The following is a 20,460-nucleotide window of genomic DNA, read 5'->3' on the forward strand; positions in this document are numbered from 1 at the left end:
GCCAGATCTGAGCTGCGTCTGCAACCTACACCACAGCACACCGCAACGCCGGACGTTTAAGACACTGATTGAGGCCAGGGATTGAACCCGCATCCTCATGGATACTAGTCGGGTTCTTCACCACTGAACAACAATGGGAACTCCCTATTTTTTTCACTTCTGACATTGTACTTTAACCCCAGAGTCAAAACTCTTCTTGGCCGATCACAAACGCTCCAGCCCGCTCTCTAAAAGGACCTTTACAGGAGTAAACACACGAACCTGCAGGAGATTCGTGGAAAGGGCGGTGGACTTGCAAGTGTTACCAACATTCAGCTGTATTACTTTCAAACTGCCTCTAGGTCATCAGAGCATGGCTTTAAACAGGTACGAAGGATTTAAAATCCAGCAGATAAGCAGGGCCAGCTCAGAGCCCAGGGCTGATGCCATCAGGGGGTCACACGGCCCCAGGAGTAGAAGCTGGGGCCCCACCGCAGACCTGTGGGCAAGCCGCAGCACCCTGTCTCGGCCCAGCCCCGCGGCTGGGGGAGGTCTCCTGGAGAAGGTGGCAGCAGCCCCGGCCCAGGGTAAAGCAGCCTTCAGACCCCGCAGCTCTGCCAAAAGCAGCTACAAGTGGTTGTGAGGTCTCCCTCCTTCCTAAGTTTTGCATAAACAGAAGAAATGTGCATATTCTGAAAAAGCACTAGAAAACCTGGAAATTTTGTTTTTTTGTGCTTTTTAGGGCCATACCCGCGGCATATGGAGGTTCCCAGGCTAGGGGTCCAACACGAGCCATAGCTGCCGGCCAAGCTGCAGCCACAGCCACGTCAGATCTGAGCCATGTCTGCGACCTACACCATAGCTCATGGCAACGCTGGATCCTTAACCCACTGAGCGAGGCCAGGGATCGAACCCATGTCCTCACGGATACTTCATTACCATTGAGCCACGAGGGGAACTCCCAAAACCTAGAAATTTTGAATCAAGTTAAGTTCAACTTGAAAAAGAGGCATTAAGTTAACGAAGCATTTTGATCACACAGACACTCAGAATAAACATAGAACACGTACCCCAGAAGCCGGGGTACAGGGTCTGCCATCCGCACAGGACTGGGACGGCCCCTTTACAGAAAGCATTACGGAGCCAGCTTCAGGAGCCACACGAGAAGCAAGCCAGTGGCCCTGGAGACCACGTCCCTCCCTGTGGAGCCCCCGCCACAGGCGAGCCGACAACGGGGCTCCCGCTCTGGTCGGGTGGCTAGCGCGGCTGCGGTGACGGAGGCTGAGGTCCCCCGAGGGCTGGCCAATCTGGTCTCCGCACCTGGGACACGAGCCCAGAGATGCCGTGGTTCTCGGCGGGAGCCGGAGGGCTGCCCGTGCTCAGCACACGGTCGACAGCGGGGGGAACGGGTTCTGCTTGCTGACCACCAGCTTCTGATGCTGATGTGATATGTAGCCTTTGATGTGACCCTGCGGAGAGGGGAACAGCTCAGGGCCGCGCCCAGGCTCCCCAGCCGTCATGCAATCAGCACCAGGAGGACGAGGCAGAGGCACACCCGACAGGACGGATGCGGGGGTCCCTGGGGCCGCTGCCGCCCACCGCCCCCCCGGCCCTCTGGGCCGCGCGACACCTGCTGAGGCCACGCGCGTTCCAGGAGAGCCGCCCGCACAGAAGCTCCCGCCCTCGCACCATGTAGATGAGGTTGGCCAGGAGGCACTGGACCTCGTCGATGTCCACGTCGTCCACCTGCATGAACCTCAGCGCGACCAGGAAAGCATCCAGGGACAACTGGTGTGTCCTGAGTAACAAGTACCTGGAGGCGCAGAGGGACAGGAGTCACCCACAGAGCCGGCGCCGCGTCGGCGGGAGGAGGGCCCCACCAGGCGCCGCTCGCTCCGCGGGCAGGAGCCTCTGCCGCCTGCTGGAGTCGCCAGGGACAGAGGAGCGTCTAGGCATCCCGCCCATGTCCCGCTTGAAAAAGACTGCAGGACCAACACGCCTGTCAGTCTTCCTGGGCCTCCCCTGAGCCTCGATGCGCGTGCGGCCACGTGCTCCCGTCCCTGAGGTCGGCGGGCCCGACGGCAGACGGTGTCTTAGAGGTTTGATGCGCATGGGCCTCACAGCCACAAAGCGTCTGGCTTTGTCTCGATTTGACTGAGCTCCTGGCGGGAGCAGGCCTCAGAGAGGAGCCAGCTCCCGGAGCCACGTGGAGGAACAGACAGCTGCAGAGGAGCTCGCCTCCCGCAGGCTCAGCGGCTCCCGCCGAAGGAGCGGGAGGCAGTCCTGCGGCTCCGACAAACCCCGCAACGCCTGGTCCTTGGGGCGGCCGTGAGACACCTGTTACACAGGCCCCTCTCCAGCACGGCCGAGCTGCCCCCCGGTGGCCACAGAAGGAGAGGACAGGGCAGCCTCACCTGCTCAGACGCCAGCCCTGCCCAGACGACGGCGTCCGTCTCCCAACCTCAGCACCCAGCGCAGGCGGCTCAGCGGCCAAACCCACGAGGAGGGAGCCCTGCACTTACACTTTCGCGCGTGTGTGTGTGTGTTTAGGGCTGTACCCGCAGCATGTGGAGGCTCCCAGGCTAGGGGTCTAATCGGAGCTGCGGCCACAGCCACGCGGGATCCGAGCCGCGTCTGCGACCTACACCAAAGCCCACGGCAACGCTGGGTCCTCGGCCCACCGAGCGAGGCTGGGCATCGAACCTACCACCTCCCGGCCCCGTCGGCCTCCTCTGCCGCGCCCCGACGGGAGCCCGCACTCACACTTTCTTGAAGAGATTCCTGCAGGTGATGATCTTCAGCTTCTCGAGGATGAGGAAGATGCCGCAGCGGATGAAGAAGGCCTCGTGCTTGGCCAGGGCCTCATTCAGCAGCAGGAGGTTGCCTTCGCTGGGCCACGGGAGGGACACGGTCGGTCACGAGCAAGCCCCGGGCGGGAGCAAGGCGGCTCCCGCGTGAGGCACCCTTGCCGACGCTGCGCCTGAGGAGCCCCCGCGAGCGGGACACTCACCTCACAGCTTTGGTCACTTCAGCAAACTGCATGAGATGGTACCGCTTCAGAAGCTCGATGGTCGGCATGTGACCCTAAGACGAAGTCGTTTTCCAGAATAAGAACCTTATACTGTTAACAGAATCGTCTCTGGTGAAACTCCTATCAAGTAAAAGAGTTTTAAAACCTTGCAACCTGGGTTCCCACTGTGGCTCAGAACCCGACCCGTTTCCATGAGGATGCGGGTTCGACCCCTGGCCTTGCTCAGTGGGTGAGGGATCCAGCATTGCCCTGAGCTGTGGTGCAGGCCGCAGCTTTGGCTCCGATTGGACCCCTAGCCTGGGAAGTTCAGTGTGTGTGGGCGAGGCCCTAAAGAGCAAAAGCAAAAACACCCCCAAAATGTGAAACCTGTGTTTCTTGGACCGTCTTCTGAAGGAGCTGAACAGGAACTGAAAGCAGCCTGACACCTCTGCAGACAACGCCACTCCCCGCCCTTCTCCCTGCCTCTGTCACTGTCCTGGAGGCAGGTGAGAAGGCGAGGGCTCGAATGGGAAAATGGGGACAGCTTCCAGAAGAACCAGCTGAGGAAGCCCACTGGCTGTGCCTACAGAGTGGGGACGGGACGCCGGCTCTTTCCTTTACGAGCCGCCCGAAACTAGTGCTGTTTTAACTACGTGTGTGTGGTGCTTTGGTAATTTTTAAACACTTTTAAATGGGAGGAGAGGAAGCTCTATCGCCTTGGGGTTGCTTTCGTAAACGAATTTGCTAGTGAGTCACTTGTCATTTCCTTATAAACATCAAAAAACAAACAAACAAAAAAAACTTTTGGTGACCAAGTAAGACAGCCACAGACAGGCTGGGCCAATCCTTTCCCTTCTCAGCTCACCCGTTTCATCAGCTGAGAGTTTGAGAGGGAAGAGAAATAATACGCATTTATTCTATCTGTCCTCCACGCGTGAAACTCGAGTCAGACAAAAAGCCTTTCTCGAAGGACCTGGGAGTGTCGGCAGTGGACACAGGGGTTCGAGTCACACGCAAGGAAGGCTTGTTCCTCCCTGTCTGGGGGTCAGACAGGACCCAGCACCACCAGCTGCCGTGGTGCAGAAAGCCCTCGGCCCCGCGTGCGGGGCAGCCCTTACCAGGAGCATCTTCACGGGCAGCAGGTAGATGAGCACCAGGCGCTTGTTCCTCTGGCTGGAGCGGTGGCAGTGCTGGAAGGCGAAGGACAGGTACTCCTCGGCTGCGGGGACGCCGGGCAGAGTAGCCGTCAGGCCGCGGCCCACGGCCCCGCCCACCGACGCCTCGCGAAAGGCCCTACGGGGTCCAGAAAGGACGGCTGCGTGCCGCGAAGGTGAGCACGCCAGCCCGCGCCGTGTCAGGTGTTCAAAGAGCCGGCTCGATGAACACGGAGAGGAAACCCAGGGCAACCCCTTCAGAGACTCCCCTGAAGGTACGGCTGACCCTGAAACAAGGAAGGTCTGAGCCGCCCGGCCGCGCACACGCGGGCGTTTGCCACAGTGACCACGACGGGACCACGAGGTCTGCGGCTGGTTGAATCTGCAGATGCAGACGACCTGTGGACACGCGAGGGCCAACTCTCAGGGAGAGACAGATGCAGCCCCTGCTGGGGGTGCTGACAGTCCCTTCAAAGCGTTTACGCCTTTGCTATTTTAAGGGAAGAAGAAAAGATGGCGGGGACAGCCAAGGCAAGCTCTCCTTCGAAAGCCACGGCTCCGGGAAAGACTTCGTGAAAGGAAATGACAAGTTGGTCTGTCTGACCCCAGGGAATAAAAAACTGCAGTTAAGAAAGAGCTGTTATTTTTGCTATCAGAGCATCCGAGGCTATCGACACAGGAGAGACAAGCAATTTCCGTATCGCGCGTGGCTGAAAGTCACAAGGCTTCGCGTGCAAGGGACCACTGAAGGAGTGAGTTTAAACAGTCTGGCCTGAGGACACGAGAAGCAGCAGAAAGAACCACTGCATGCCAGCCACTCAAAAGGTTCAAAAACAACCACCCAAACCGGCTCCCAGTTCTCGAAAAAGCCGAAGCCACGAGCCCCAGAACGTGATTTCATGAAAGCGCAGCCCTCATGTGGCGCCAGCCCGCCACCCACAGCCACAAGCCCCAGCGCAAGGGCAGGTCCACGGGGCAGGTGCACGTGGGCCAGGCTGCGCGCAGAGCAGCCATGCATGGCTCCGTCCCCAGGAGGGAGTCAGGTGACTGCCTCCCAGGCCATGGTGGGTCAAGAAACCTCGGACGGGATGTTCCTTCACGTAACCACTTAGTCTCAAAAATTTTAAAAGACCGACAGCCTGGATGCGGTCACCACCTGCACTCCCCTTTGGCAACGAGGGCGAGGGCCGCTGGCGCACCTTGCTGGAAGTCGCTGTCGAACATGGCCTTCCGCCCCACGTAGTACCTGTAGGTCACCCTCTGGGCAGTGCTGTAATCGTCTTTCAGGTTGGAGCTGTCGATGGCTCTGATGAGCGGCTTACACAAGTGGAGCTTGTTGATCTGTAACAAACAACAATCGACGTGCAACACTGTTTCTAAAAACAGCCCGGCTGCACGTCACCCCAGGGTCCTAAGGGCCTCCTCAAGGTAGGATTTACAGCATCAAAAGCGACTGCTGCTCACATGGACCACCCGCCACCCCCAGCTCTGGGCGCAGAGCACACGTGTGCACGGGCGGCAGGCCTGGGAGTGAAAGCCCAGGCTGCTCCCCGCGTTGGCCCCTGTGCCCGCATTGTCGTCTGGAGCTGGAGCCAAGGTTGTGCCTCCCGGGAAGATGGGCAGAGGGAAACAGCATGCACACAGAAAATACCTTAAAATAAATCTTGAATAACTGGTTCACCAGGAAGAGCATGCCCCACTTCTTAGAATCCTCTATGCCAGCACGGCTGCAGAAAGAGCTTACAGTTACACAGTTACAGAGCAACAATCCTGGGTCTAGATCACAAAACAAACGTCCCGAACAAGCCACTCTCTTGAGATAAGATCCCCAGTTGAAGTCACGTTCCTGAAATAACATAATCACACGAGAGGTGTCTTCTCTGACTGAAGAGACCATGCGGAGAGTTCTAAGAGCAGTTAAGCATTGGGGTGACCCCCCGGCCCGGCAGAGGAAAACGGCCTGGTGTGCAGCATATTGCGTAAAGGCTGTTAGAAAGCATCTGTGAGAAGTGGGAAAAGCACTTTTACGTCAGGACATCGTGAAGCCATGAAACACAGCACGGCTGCGCCCTGGAGCACGCGCCGGGTGGCCTGGTGAGTGTCACAACAAGCAAAGTCCTGCCCCGGCGGGAGGAGGGGACCCTACAGCTCAGCAGGGCCAGGAACACAGGGGCGAGGACTTGTCGGCTCAGCCGGGCTCCAGCTGAGGTCTGTGGGCCTCACTGCCTGTCGGTTTTACCCAAGACTCAAGAAACAGACATGTTTGGGGGAGAAGTTACTGAGGGACACAATTACCTCTGAAACATCTCAAAAGAAGAGAGCAACACAACACTAACAGATGGACAGACGGACAGAAGGGGAGACCCAGGAAGAGCTGCAGAGCAAGTGCAGGACACGATGCTGGATGAAGTGGGGCGTTCACAGCGTCCAGGTGCAGCCCCTCTAGCTTCACTGCTGTGTGAGTGTTTCGACCATGCGTCACAGAGCCACGCAGAGCCGAGTCTGTCCCGGCCCTGCCCCAGCGGGACCGCAGGCCCTGAGGCCAAGCAGCCGGAGGCCGAGGCGGGAGGCCTGGAAACACCAAGACCAGCCCCCCCCTCCCCCCAGCAAGAAGAGCCCCCGAGGGGAAAAGGGGAAAGGAGCCGTGGCCACAAGCTGGGGAGACCACTCCTGACACTCAGATGCTGTGAACAGGAACTCGGAGCGACAACGCAGCCGCACTCTGCCATCCCTGCCGGCTCCCGTGCGTGCCCCGCACAAGCCTCAGCCCAACGGCAGCCCCAGGGCGTCCTTTCCTGCCGCGAGCAGCAGAGACGAAGGGCAGCAGTGCCGCCCCCAGAGGGTGTGAAACAGAAGCGAGAGCACCGGCTGGCTCAGCGCCAAGGACCCGTCCCAGACGGGACAGAGCAAACTCTCAAAGGCGGGTCTCAGCTTGGGGCTGCTTTGGTCTCAAGGGTCTACTCCGAGGGTCGTTCGGTCACTGCACACTCCCTGAGGGCCTGGCGACCGTCCTGTGGGGGCCACATCCCAGGGGCCCTCTCCCGCCACTGCCGCTGCAACCCACACACGTGCGTCTCCCGCTGACCAGCCACAGGCCACTGCGCCGTCCCCTGGACTCGTGCGCTCACACCCGCAGCCTCTGGGCACTGATCACCGGCCCTCTTCCTGTGGAGCCGTCAGAGCCTGAGCAGCACGCTTACTTCTTGCAAGCATTTCCCCATGTTCTATGGTCCCTTTTTTCCTTCTTTAATAGTATCCTTTTTTTTTCAAGGCCGCACCTGCAGCACATGGAGGTTCCCAGGCCGGCAGCTGTCGGGGTCTAATCAGAGCTTCAGCTGCCGGCCTACACCACAGCTCACAGCAACGCCGGATCCTTAACCCACTTGGCGAGGCCAGGGACTGAACCCGCGTCCTCATGGATGCTAGTGGGATTCACTCCCGCTGAGCCATGATGGGAACTCCTCGAGAGTGTCCTCTGAAGCACCAAAGTTTCAAGTTCTGAGGAAGTCCAATTTATCTATTTTCTTTAGTTACTCATGATTTTGCTGTCATAACCAAGAAAACCACTGCCAGATCCAAGGTCAGGGAAGATCACTGCAGGAATACACAGGCAAACAGAATTCCAAGCGCCCTTGAGGTAAATATTCACTGAACGCCACCACGGTGAGGGCAACGGGCGTGCCCTCGCGGACCCTGGCATCAAACCATCCCCGGAGTTACTTCCCCTGGGTGCAGCAAGCAAGGGGCCAGTCTGCAGCAAGGACACGTGAAAGGAGAGCTCTCCAACTCCCAACTCTGAGGTTCGGGGCCGAGAGGCACAGCAGAGGCCGACAGCTTCAAAGTGAGCGCAGGCGGGCAGGAAGGGGTGTGCTGGGCAGAGGACAAGGTGCGGGAAGGCCTCCGTGGGGAAGGGTCCCGGACACTGAGGACCTGCTCCCATCCAGGGCCGAGGGACAGGGTGTGAGAAGCTGGAACACTCCCGGGAACACCCGTGGTTGGTGTACATGGGAAAAACCTTATTTTCCTTTGCTTTACAATTTCCTAAAACTCCCCACCAAACAAGTAGCCATGATTTTATAATGAGGTGGATTTGGGCGGAAAAATGGAAACTCTAATGTAGAATCGGATGGAAAGTCTAGAATAAGCGACGGCAGAGTTAAAAACGGTGGATGAGAGCCGCCAACTTGAAAGCAGGTCAGTGTAAATGAGCCAGAACGAAGGAGAGGAAAGAAGACTGAAAGCAAGCAGGGCCCCAGTGCCCCGCGGAACAGCCCCGAGGTGAGCACACAGGGGCAGGAGTCCAGGAGGGCGAACGAGAACAGGGCCGAAAAGTGGCTGAAGGATGAATGTAAACGTTAAATCTTAAAAATGCAATGAAACCCCAAAAAACCCGTCAGCTCAGAGATCCCAGAAACTCAGTGAACCCCGAGGAGCAGGAGGAGAAAAGCCCGCGGCGCGTCAGTCAAGGTCCTGGGCCCAGGGGCGCACCGGGCGGCAGAGGCAGCGCCAGCCGTGCCCTGGAGAGGGGGCCCTGAAGGGAGGGTCTTTGAAGCGCTAACAAATGGCGCGCCCAGAAAAGTGGCCCCCAGAGAGGGCAGGGCGCAGCAGAGGCTGGAGCAGAAGGGGCCCCGGGGAGGGGAGAGAGCCCGGATGCAGGAGCCTTGTGCCCCAGGACGGTCCCTGGCCACGAAGGGCACTCACGTGTCACTGGCGCAGACGCGGAAGCAGCCCATGAGCAGCTCGGCCGCCTTCTCCAGCATGTCCCCGACTCTGCCCCGGCCCTTCTTTGCCAGCTGCTGATCCGCCTGCGGAAGGTGGGGGAGCCGTTCTCTCTACTTCCTCTGACCCCTCGCTTCAGACGACCGTCGCCAGGCAGCCAGCAGGTGCTGAGAAGCACGAGGTGCAGGCGCGGCCGCTGGGTCTGGGCTACGTCTCGAAACGAGGCGCCCGCAGCCTGTGCTGCTCGCCCGCAAACCCAGCCCCTCCTCAACCAGCTCACGCTGCCAGGCCCCCAAGCCCTGGCCTGCAACACGTGTACCTCGTGTTCCTCGGGATGGCGCCGGACGGGCGCGGGCCCAACCAGGAGTCACCGAGCGCTCGGCCCAGAGTCAAGCAGGGCTGCGGCGACCCCCAGGGGAACAGCCCCCTAGGTGGGGACCTTCGCCTCCTCTAACCCGAGCCAGCTCGGCTGCGGCCTGGGTCCACGTCCAGGTGGAACCGGTGAGGCAGGCCACCCCCTGCCGCCAGCCACACGGACGCCACCAGCCCGTCCCCAACGCGTCTTAAAAAACTGACATGAAATTGAGCAACAGATGGATCCTGAGTTTGGGTTTCATCAATAGTGACGGGATCAGAACTTACGTTATTGGCAAATATTCGGAGGTCAAGGGCCACGGCGTACATGACAGGCAGAGCCCTGCGGGCGAGAAGAGGCTCCGAGGTCAGAAGCTGTGTCTGCAGGACGGTCACCCCAGGGCCACTACCCTGATGGCCGTCTCCCTCCCCACAGGCCTTGACCTCGGCCTGGCGGCCCCTCGCCACACTGGCCCAGGACCGCTCCGTCCTGCAGCTCCCGCCCCGACCCAGACAGTGAGGTCAGCCGTGCTCAGACTCCCTGAGCTGGGCCAAGGTGTGTAACGGGCAGGGCGTCATCAAACAACTTCAGAACTGCACGTAAAAAGGAGCTTTTTCCTATTTATCCTTTTCTTAGTAAAAGGTATTTGCAAGCCTTCAATTTCATTAAACAAAATGTCAGTATTTACCTAGACTTGTTAATAGACCACAAAGTAATTAATTTATCAAGGAATTAAAAGGACCCAATTATTATATATTCCATCACCCAAGTGAACTGCAGTTGACCTATATCTTTTACCCAAGTTTAAAACCAAACATAAGTTCGGAATTCACAATTAAAGGAAAAAAAAAAACTTGATAAATACTTGGGGGCCTGGAAGGGCTGAAATAAAAACGACACTTCCTATTTGTAGAAACACACTGCAAACAATGCGGCTGAAGCGCCATTTAAGTCCACACTGACTATTAAAACTCCGTTATCTGTGCTGATGTTCTCCGGTGTCATATCTAAACACCAACCCAGGAAACACAACACACGCTGACTGAGAATAACTTCTTTGTCTTTTTTCAGCTGCACCTGCAGCGCGTGGAGGGTCCTGGGCCAGGGGCTGGATCAGAGCTGTAGCTGCCGGCCTACACCACAGCCACGCCAGATCTGAGCCGCATCTGCACCTACACCGCAGCTCACGGCAACACCAGATCCTCAACCCACTGAGTGAGGCCAGAGATCACACCTGCATCCTCACAGACACTATGTCGGGTTCTAAACCCACTGAACCACAACACAAACCCCCACGTTGAGAATACATTTTTTTAAGAGGTTCTGCTTTCTAAACAGAAGAAAGCCATTTGCTAAGTCCCAGCTGTTTCGGTTCATACTCACCAGTTTTCTTCTTTGTGGGCCTGAAATGCCCGTAGGAATGATGTGCTGTGTTAAGGAAAGTCGGACATAAAGATTCAAGCAATGGTAGACACGGGAGAAGAACCAAGAGCTGGGGCTCTGGGTGGAGCGGGCCGATGCTGCCACGTCGTGTGCGCGTCACTGAGCTGGTTTTGCAAGGGCAAGAACACATAAGCCCACGGCACAAGGACCCCAGTCTCACTAGGCAGAAGCACAGCGAATGCTCTTACTTCATACGCCTTTTCCCCACGGCAAGAGACTACTGCTGAGATTTTTTAAAACGGACAACTTCACACCTTTTTAAGCTCCTCTGAGCCCAGACGATGACGCATTATGTGTGACGCACTTTAGAATCTGGGATGGGACGTTTACCTCACCGATTACAGAACTCCTGAATTCAAAGGCGCCTCAGCTGGTCAGCGACGACGCTCTTCGGTGAGTGTTAGATGGGTGGGGAAACAGCGAGCACCTGGGGTCTGGGGACACGGACACCAGAGTGTCACGGATGAGGGCCTCGGCCACGAGGCTTGCTTAGGTATCAGGGTCCCCGCGACCGCAAGTAAGTGCCCCTGTGCTGCACTGAAGGCTTTAAAGGCCACAAAACACTCCCCGCCACCACGGAGTTAAACACAGTCCTTAATCGTAACCAGTGTCCCTCCTCCTGGGCTGAGACGGGGCCAGCGTCCACGCTAACTCTAAGCACCTGAATGAAACAGCTGAGTTTCTCTTCCAGCAGGTTTCAATTCCTTCTTCCTAAAGCTATGAGTAAAACTGGCCCCCCCTCAAGTTCCTAACCCCCAGGTAACGCACTGTATCTGTTAAACGCTACACAGGTGCACATGACAAAAGATATTGCACGATGACGGTCTGGCACTTGTAGGCCTCAATGAAGTCGTGGTTGCCCACTGCGTACGTGCACCTGGAAAGGAAGCAGAGGAGCCTGAGGCCGGGGTCGGGGCGCCCGTGCTGGGCACCAGACGTGACTGGGCCGCACGCCATCACTGGGCCCTGCTCTCAGTGGAGCCTGGGGGAGGTGGAGCCCCTGCTCGGCAGAGCACAGAGGAAGCACAAGTGGCCACCCCCGCATGAGAGGAAATCCCACCTGCTCCTCCACGTCCGAGGAAGCCCTGCTGCAGGTTCCACCAGGACTCGGCCTCCCCAGGCAAGGCTGCCCTGACAGATGCCTGGCGCAAAGTCCATGTTGGCGGCCCCTCCCCAGCTCTGGAAGCTCATTGCCTGGCGCAGAGCCAGGATGGTGCTACCAGGAACACAGTGTGCCCTGAACCGTCCCAGAGCTCTCCCAGGGCCCCCAGGCCTGCTCCACCTTGAGCCCGCCGGCTCTGGGAGGCCAGAGAAACACAGGCGGAAGGGCGAGCGGAGGCCAGGCTGTGGAGGAGAAAAGAGCAGCCCTGCCTGTGCCCAGAGAGCAGCATTTCGTCTGCTCCCCGCCAGTGTCCTTCCCAGTAGGGCAAAGAGGTTACAGACAGATGTTTCCATGAGAAAAATGTAAGCTCTCTACCCTAGTGAACAAAGACTACTGTTCAGCCAGCAGGATGCTTTTCATAGCATTACACAGAAGACTCAGCATCACAACTGCACTTCAAGTTTTAAAAACATACATGATCCTGGAAACGAAAAGGTTTATTATAATTTTCAAGTATTTTAAGCTTAAGATTTTCGTAGGTTTTATCACAGTGAAATTACAAACATTTCTCCCTTTTCCAAAGAAATTTTTCACTGCTTCAAACATGCGATGATGCTCAGAAAAACAAGCCAGTGCCTGTCAGTTCAGCAACTGCCAGATTCACCTGCTTTCCTGGCTCATCCACAGATTTACCTTAAATGAGCTGCAAACATTTCATCATAAGGAGGTTCCAAAACCTGCTGACACTTCTCTTCTGGAGACGCTAACTAAATGAGAAGAAGAAAGACGGAAAAAATAAAATTACTTGGGATGGAAAGAATGTACTACGTAGAAAGAAATTTAGACACGCTTTTGTTCCCGAGTCTTTGCACTTTAAGCTGACGGCGTTCCCTTCCCAGCAGAGGGCTTGTCACCCCCACGCCTCTCTCCAGCCCAACCTACATACGGGGCAAAAGACGAACGGGCTCTGTTTCGTCTGCCGCGGACCAGGAACCACTCCAGTCGCATTTGTATATCCTAATATATCTTAATAATATTTAACAGCCAGTCAGTCAAAAAAGGTTTATTAAGCAGCTACCATGTACCTAACAAGCGAGGGGTAGAGCGCGTCCCCTGCGTGAGGCTGGGCGACCCAGAGACGAAGCCTGGCTGGCGGGGGTGGAGGAACCGCCCCTCTGTGCCATCGCCCCTCTCTGGGTCTCGTGAGACCAGCAGACATTTCCTTCTACCTCTCCCTTCCTTCTCAGGGGCCAGACCTTAGGCAACACGGGCATCCTGATGGGTCATCAACACAATGCATTTAAAAGGGCCTCCACGACCCCGCACCCACACAGCAAGCATATCTGTGTCCCTAAGATCGAGAGGAACAGTGACAACACGAGAAAGATCCGCCTCCGCCGTCCCCGACTCAACGGTCAGCCAACGGCCACCAGGGAAGGGACCAACAGATGGAAGGCTGACGAAGTTTTTTAACGAAGGGACCAGCCTCAAGTCTCCAGTGGGCTGCAGACGTGCACCAGGGCAACCCGCCAGCAGGCTAAGCCCGAGTCCCATCCATTCAGAGCAATGGTCTCCAATGCTGGCTGCACACTGGAAAGACCGAGGAAACTTTTAAGCCAAGACACGCCTCCTTCTACTCCAGAAACTGGTTTACGTGTCTGAGGTGCAGTCCATATGCTGCCACACAGAGCCACCAAGGTAGAATCTCCCTTTCCTCGCAAAAGAGGGATTAAGCTCCTCGGGCAGGAACACGCTCCAACGTCATCATGGGCATCAGTGAGGAAACGGGCAGTTACGAGATGTCAGCAACATTTTCTAGGAAGCTATTGCTTGGGTACCGTTTATCCTCTAAATCAATGACATGTGAGTTCAGAGCAGGGCCCTAGCAGGTGTTTCTACAGAAGGCCAGCCAGGAAACGGTGCCAGCTCTGTAGGCCTCTGGCCACTGCCCACCTCCCCAGCTGTGCCCTGTGGAAGGCAGCCCCACTGCCGGCGGGAAGCAGTGGGCATGGCTCTGCCCCAGTAAAACCTCGCTCACAGTCACAGGAACCACCTTTGGGCTTTGGGGACGACAGGCCTGTCCACTGGATGACCTCACCGTGCTCCTGCACTTCTCTGAACCCCAGAGAGGTTAGGTGTTGTGGAAAGTAAACGCAGGAAAATGAGCGTGTGTCTCAGGACAGTCTCTGAGACTTGGTGTTCAGCTACGGTTCAGCAAGTGGCCTAGAATCAGACGAATCGTCAAGGAACTCCGCACGTTTCAGAGAGGAGTGGTGACATTAGTTTCCTTCTCTTAGGAAGCTGGTGACCCTGCAGCGCCCTGGGACACCATGTGCATGGCCCCTCCACTGACCTGAAGCCGTGGGTTGGCAACATGAGGGTGCTTGAAGGACACCAGCTCTGCACAAGACGCCCCATCTCTGGTATCAATTGCTTCGTACACCTGAAGTGTTTGAAAAGAGAAGAGCTATGAGGACAAAACATCTATCCCAACAGAATCTAGACAACACACAGCATATACCCTGCACTTCACTTCCCCTACTCTGGGGGAGTGAGAATAATCCAGATACAAGTCAGCACTCTCCTTAGCGCACAATCACTACATCTTAAGATGTGATCTGAAGGCAAAAAGTGAAAAAGTGGAACAAGCCAGTGTTTATTACTTGCTTTTTAATGAAAGTGGATTATTCTAATTTTATTCAGCCATGCTAACAAACATTTGAAAATCCACTTATGCAGCTTATGAAGAAGAAGAAAAAAAAAAGCTTGAAAACCACATATATCCAAAATGCAGAGAGCTTTCATTCAACCTTCACATAAAATAAAAAGGGAAAGATAGTGACAAAATAAAACGTCACGGTCACACAGCAGGGTACTGAGTGTCGTGAGAATCACGTACACCTACTTAGAGCAATGTGGAAAAGTGTCCACAATATGCTTTTTGTCGATTTTGCAAAGTTAGTTGTGTGGCATGTTAGCACAGGAACAAATGCAGGGCCCCATGCCACACCAGCTGACCCCTGGCCAGTATGGTGAGAGCTGGGCAGGGGGGTGGGGGAGCGAGGAGACTTTGACTTTATATATTTCTATACTGGAGGCCTGGGTAATGGCAGATGATTTATAACTAGCAAACCAAATGACATTTTAAAATAATATTTATCTGGAGTTCTTGTTGTAGCTCAGTGGGTTAAGAACCCAAGAGTGTCCCTGAGGATGCAGGTTCCATCTCTGGCCTCTCAGTGGGTTCAGGATCCAGAGATAATGTGGCTGTGGCTGTGGCTGTGGTGTAGGCCAGCAGCCGCAGCTCTGATTTAATCCCTGGCCTGGCAACTTCCATATGCCACAAGTGCGGCCCTAAAAGAAAAAAAAATTGTCAAAAAATGACAAATTTTTGTACATCTCAAATGTCTGCGTTCTTGTTTGACTTTATTTATTTTGTCTTTCTGCCTTTTCTAGGTCCGCTCCCGCAGCACATGGAGGTTCCCAGCCTAGGGGTCTAATCAGAGCTACAGCTGCTGGCTTACACCACAGCCACAGCAACATGGGACCCGAGCTGCATCTGCGACCTACACCACAGCTCACGGCAATGCTGGATCCTTAACCCAATGAGCAAGGCCAGGGATGGAACCCGCAACCTCATGGTTCCTACTCGGATTCATTAACCACTGTGCCATGACGGGAACTCTGTTCTTGTTTGACTTTAAATAAAAACTGATAGTGAAAAATGTTAACTCTGCAAAGCTAAGGCCAAAGTAGACCTGTTCTTAAAGAAAAGGTCTTAGGTCTCAATCAAATGATTGGAAATGAACATATCCTTTAAGTTAAGATAAAAGCATGGATCTGTTTTTTTTTTCCCCCATGATTCCTATCTTAACCAACTTTCTCAATTAACTGAACAACTAATGGTTCCAATCATGTTACACTATATTCAACTGCCAAAGAGATAGCTTGGCTTGGTTGTCAACAGATGCCTCCAACTCAACACGGCCAAAACTACACTTATTTTTCCTTCCCAATCAGTTCTGCTCACGTGTTGCCCAGCTGGAAACCTGGGAATCATTCTTAATTCCTTCCTGTTTGTTCTCCAACCACACAGCCTTATTCACCAAGTCTCCGCAATGTCTCCATATATTCTAAAAACCCACTCTCCCCCTTTCCCTGTCCTGATTACCACGGTTCTAGTTCTGCGAAATAGCATGGCTCAGGGGAAAGACTACAAGCTTCGAATCCACAAAAACATATTTGCGCTCTCCCGTTGCATTTGGAGCCTGTTTAGACAAAACTCCTCAGAGACACAAATCCCAAAGGACATAGGTACGCCGAGCGCCAACACAGAACCCCCTTGCAGTCGAACCACTTGCTTTCCCCGGCTCCTACATCCACCACTGCCTGTCCCCCGTCCCCACACGCCCCTGAATTGAGGGCACGGCCGCCGGGGCTCCCGAGCCCCCAGGGTACACGGTGAGGGCGCCTGCTTCCCGTCTGGCGGCCAAAGGCTCCGGCGCAGCCGGCGAACGGACCCGCCCGGGCCCCAGCCCGCTCCGGGCCGCAGCTCAGGGAAGCGGGAGGTCAACCGGCAGGGGGCCCGATGGTCGGCGAACGTTACCTGCTGCAGGTACTGGTTGAGGGTGATGTGCGCCATGGCCGCGCCTGCAGTGCGGCGGAGCTGCGCGCCCGTCGCCGCCTGCTTGCGTCACTTCCGGGCCGCGGTCCGTCCCGGCCCCGCGCCCCCCGCCCTCCGCGCACCTTGGTTCCGGAGGCAGCCTGTGCGCGGGAACGCGAGCCCCGGGCCGGCATGGCGGCGCGCCCGGGCTGAGGCGGGCTGGGGGCTGCGCTGCGACTCCCCGAACCGCTCGCGAGGCCGCCTCGTCCGCGCCCCAGGTGCCCAGGCCCGCCGGCCGCTCGCCTGCTGCGAGGTTCCACACGGACCGCGGCGGAAGCGGACTGCGGCGCCCGCGAGCTCGGGGCCGGGTCGGGCCGGGTCAGGTCGGGTCGGGGTCCGGCGCGCTCCCGAGGCCTGAGGCGCGCGGTCGGCGTCGGGATCCGGCGGTTGGACCGGGCCGGGCCGGACCGGGGAGCGCAGCCGGGGGAGCGGACAGGCGGGCGCGGGCGGAGGCCCGGGCGGGGCGCTGCGGCCGCGGCCATGGCCGACGAGACCCCCAGGAAGGGCAGCTTCTCGGCGCTCGTCGGGCACACCAACGGCCTCACCAAGCCCGCGTCCCTCGCCGCCGCCGCCGTCACCTCCAAGCCCGGGGGCAGCGGCGGCTCCAAGAAGCTCGTGATCAAGAATTTCCGAGGTGGGTGCGGGGCCGCGGCGGGGCGGGCGGGGGTCGCTTTCCCTCCGCGGCTGTGTCGTCGGGACGGAGGGTTCGGCTGGAGTTAAGTTCGGCCAAGCAGCGCAGGTGTCGTGGTTGGCGAGGCCGAGCCAGAACGAGTGGCAGCCCCTGAAGCGCTGGGTGATGTCGCTTAATTTAATTACTTTCTCCGCTGTCACTGTCGTTATCTGGGAGCAAGCGTCTTCGTCCCACACAGACCTCCCTCCCGACGTTGAGTAATTTAACTCAACTTTAAATCTGGTCGGGGCTTAACTATTCCATGTTTGTTTATTTGTAACGTCTCCTTACTTAGAAGACTACATGTGTGTGTCCTAAGTATCAACACTGCAAGTATTTACCCAGCAAAAGAGAGACATTGTGGTCACATAGTCTCTAAGCCAAGGAAGGTGTAAACACAGTGCTTCCTTTGGGGAAGAGCTACTGCCCGTATTCGTCACCTAGGTGTCTTTGAGTCCTTTTTTGTAGAGTTTTTTTTTAAGGTGTGTGACTCTTGGCATGATGCCCTTCCCCACTCACTGTCTCTGGATTTACAGACAGACCGAAGTTGCCTGATAACTACACTCAGGACACCTGGCACAAGCTTCACGAGGCGGTGAAAGCCATACAGAGTAGTACCTCCATCAGATACAACCTGGAAGAGCTCTACCAGGTAAGACTCCACCTTTGCAAACAGCGGGGCTCCTTAGGATTCTCACCTAATTTCTTCAGGGAGAACGTCCAGGCCTGGGGGCCAGCATCTTGTTTTTCACTTACCGTTTTTTGCAGCTGTCCAAACCACACGGTTGTGCACTTCCACGAAATGTGACACGGGTGCGGATTCCGTGGGCCTCAGTATTGTCTCAGCGAAGGAAATACTAGAAATCCAAGTACAGGCCTCCGGCAGAAACAGTGGGAGTTCTGCGAGAGGACGTCCCCAGGGTCAAGGAGGATTTTCGGGTTTTGGCGCTTGTGGGATTTTTATTTTCTTTTCAGGCTTCAACTGTCTAGAAAGGCATTTAAAGTTAATTCATCACAGGAAAGCCATATGTTTCTGTGAGCCATGCGACTCTGTTTTCCAAATATGCAGCAAATGTTATTAAAATTCCAAGTTACGTTATATATAAAATTCTCATGACAGTTTCACTTGTAGATTTTCCCTGTCTTCATTGTACTTTGTGATTAATTATTGCGGTTAAAATGTGCAAACAGGTTTTGTTTCATTTGATTTAAATTAATGATGTTCTTGTTCTAACATAAGAAAAAATGGTCGAAAGTATGTTTCACGGTTGGATATTCCACTTACAAGCAGACTGGTTTTTCTTTTCTGGTATCTTAAAGACTAACAATTTGTCAGCTGGGCCTAATATCACCCACGTTTTAGGTAATGACAGTACAATTTCTATTAGGAGACTTGGATTTTAAGTTTTTTCTTTTTCTGTAAGTGATTACATTGTAAAATTATGGAAACTATAAAAAATACAAGGAAAACAATTGAAAACCAACAAAATTAGAAACCGTTGTTGTGCAGCGGAAGCAGATCTGACTAGGAACCATGAGGTTGTGGGTTCGACCCCTGGCCTCGCCCAGTGAGTTAAGGATCCGGCGTTGCTGTGAGCTGTGGTGTAGGTTGCAGATACAGCTTGGATCTGGTGTTGCTGTGGTTGTGGTGTAGACCGGCAGCTGCAGCTCTAATTTGACCCCTAGCCTGGAAACTCAAGTATGTCCCACGTGCAGCCCTAAAAAGCAAAAAAAAAAAAAAAAAAAAAAAAAATCACCTATTCTCCCACCACCCAAAGAAAACGTTGACAATTTGAGGGACATATGTCCCTTCTTTGTCACAAGTTTGTGTGAATTTATTGTATTTTTTTTAAACTCTTTGAATTTTATTGTATTTATAGTTGTATAACCATCCTTAGAGTTTTTGGTGTTTTAATCACCTTTAATAAGGTAGAAATATGTAGTTTGTTAAGTTTTAGCAGGTGTACCCCACAGTCTAACCAGCAGCACACTGGGGACCACAGTGGGTGTTTCCATCATCCAGAGTTCCCTGAGGCCCCCTTGAATTCAGCATCTCCCTCACCCCAGTCCCTGACCTCACCGCCCTCCCTCACCCCCGTCCCTGACCTCACCGCCCTCCCTCACCCCCGTCCCTGACCTCACCGCCCTCCCTCACCCCCGTCCCTGACCTCACCGCCCTCCCTCACCCCCGTCCCTGACCTCACCGCCCTCCCTCACCCCCGTCCCTGACCTCACCGCCCTCCCTCACCCCCGTCCCTGACCTCACCGCCCTCCCTCACCCCCGTCCCTGACCTCACCGCCCTCCCTCACCCCCGTCCCTGACCTCACCGCCCTCCCTCACCCCCGTCCCTGACCTCACCGCCCTCCCTCACCCCCGTCCCTGACCTCACCGCCCTCCCTCACCCCCGTCCCTGACCTCACCGCCCTCCCTCACCCCCGTCCCTGACCTCACCGCCCTCCCTCACCCCTGTCCCTGACCTCACTGCCCTCCCTCACCCCAGTCCCTGACCTCACTGATTTGCTTTCTACCCGGCCTGTTTTACCCTTTCCAGCTCTCATCGCAGGGGAAGCAGGCACTTCCCAGTCGTTTGTGCCTGGCTCCCTCCGCCTAGGACAGCGCTCGTGGGGTTGGTGCGGCTGTGACTCTGGCGACCACAGTCGGTTACGCTGATTTAAGGGACATCTGGGTTTACGGTTTCTGGTTGTCATGAGTAAAGCTGCTGGAAACATGAACAGATAAGCCTTTGTGTGGGCAAAAATCTCATTTCTCTTGCGTAAGTGTCGAGAAGTAGGTTCTCAGAGTCATGTGGAAAGTGTATACTTAACTTTACAAGACGTTTTTGCACTTTTTCAAAATGCTTCGCCATTTTGCCCCTCTGCCAGGTGTGAGTGCGGGAGCATTGCAGCTGCTGTGTCCTTGCCAGCGTTTGGTGTAGTCAGTCTGTTTGATTTTTGCTCATTTTGTAGACACGTAGAGGAAGTTCGCTGTGGCTTTCTGTGCATTCCCTGATGGCATTCAGCAACTTTTCCTGTGCCCACCGCCATTCCTGTACCTTCTTTAGTGAGTGTGTGTCCAAATGTTTTGCTCCTGTTTCTTGTTACTGAGTGTTTGAGTTTATTTTGTGTTCTGAGTGCAGGTCCTGTACCAGGTATTTGCCTTGCAAAAATGGTCTCCCAGTTTGTAGCTTGTGTTTGGATTTTCTGAACTCTGGCTCTCAGAGAGCAGACGTTTTCAATGTTGATGAAGTCTTTTATGGATTGTGCTTTTTAGTGGCTTTCTGAGAAGTCTTTGCCCAGTCTAAGGCAGTAAAAGTTTTTCCTTGTCTTTTCATCTGCACATTTTAGAGTTTGGAGTTTTGCATTGA

The 20,460-nt window shown here is 55.4% G+C and overlaps 2 protein-coding genes across 3 annotated transcripts in view; one reads left to right on the forward strand and one right to left on the reverse strand.

The window, feature by feature from the left end:
• Positions 972 to 16,478, reverse strand: PCID2 (PCI domain containing 2). Of its 2 annotated transcripts, XM_021065973.1 has the most exons (15): positions 16,369 to 16,478; positions 14,116 to 14,205; positions 12,456 to 12,529; positions 11,472 to 11,537; positions 10,601 to 10,642; positions 9,505 to 9,559; positions 8,845 to 8,948; positions 5,795 to 5,870; positions 5,343 to 5,484; positions 4,108 to 4,208; positions 2,990 to 3,063; positions 2,743 to 2,868; positions 1,667 to 1,792; positions 1,608 to 1,609; positions 972 to 1,448 (listed from the first exon to the last, which is right to left on the reverse strand). In XM_021065973.1, the coding sequence occupies exons 1-15, from the start codon at positions 16,402 to 16,404 to the stop codon at positions 1,237 to 1,239; spliced, it is 1,326 nt and encodes a 441-aa protein (XP_020921632.1). In that variant the 5' UTR covers positions 16,405 to 16,478; the 3' UTR covers positions 972 to 1,236. The 2 variants fall into 2 exon arrangements, with proteins under 2 accessions (XP_020921632.1, XP_003131150.1); XM_003131102.4 differs by lacking the exon at positions 1,608 to 1,609 and having other exon boundaries at positions 1,669 to 1,792.
• The window catches only part of CUL4A (cullin 4A), a 31,935-nt gene continuing 28,198 nt past the window's right edge, over positions 16,724 to 20,460 (forward strand). Inside the window, exons 1-2 of the mRNA XM_003131101.4 lie at positions 16,724 to 17,059; positions 17,632 to 17,747. Coding sequence (XP_003131149.1) covers positions 16,906 to 17,059; positions 17,632 to 17,747 — 270 coding nt within the window. The 5' untranslated portion in view covers positions 16,724 to 16,905. The remainder of the gene's footprint in view (positions 17,060 to 17,631; positions 17,748 to 20,460) is intronic.

This window comes from Sus scrofa, chromosome 11, assembly GCF_000003025.6.
Source record: "Sus scrofa isolate TJ Tabasco breed Duroc chromosome 11, Sscrofa11.1, whole genome shotgun sequence".
Classification (NCBI taxonomy): Eukaryota; Metazoa; Chordata; class Mammalia; order Artiodactyla; family Suidae; genus Sus; species Sus scrofa.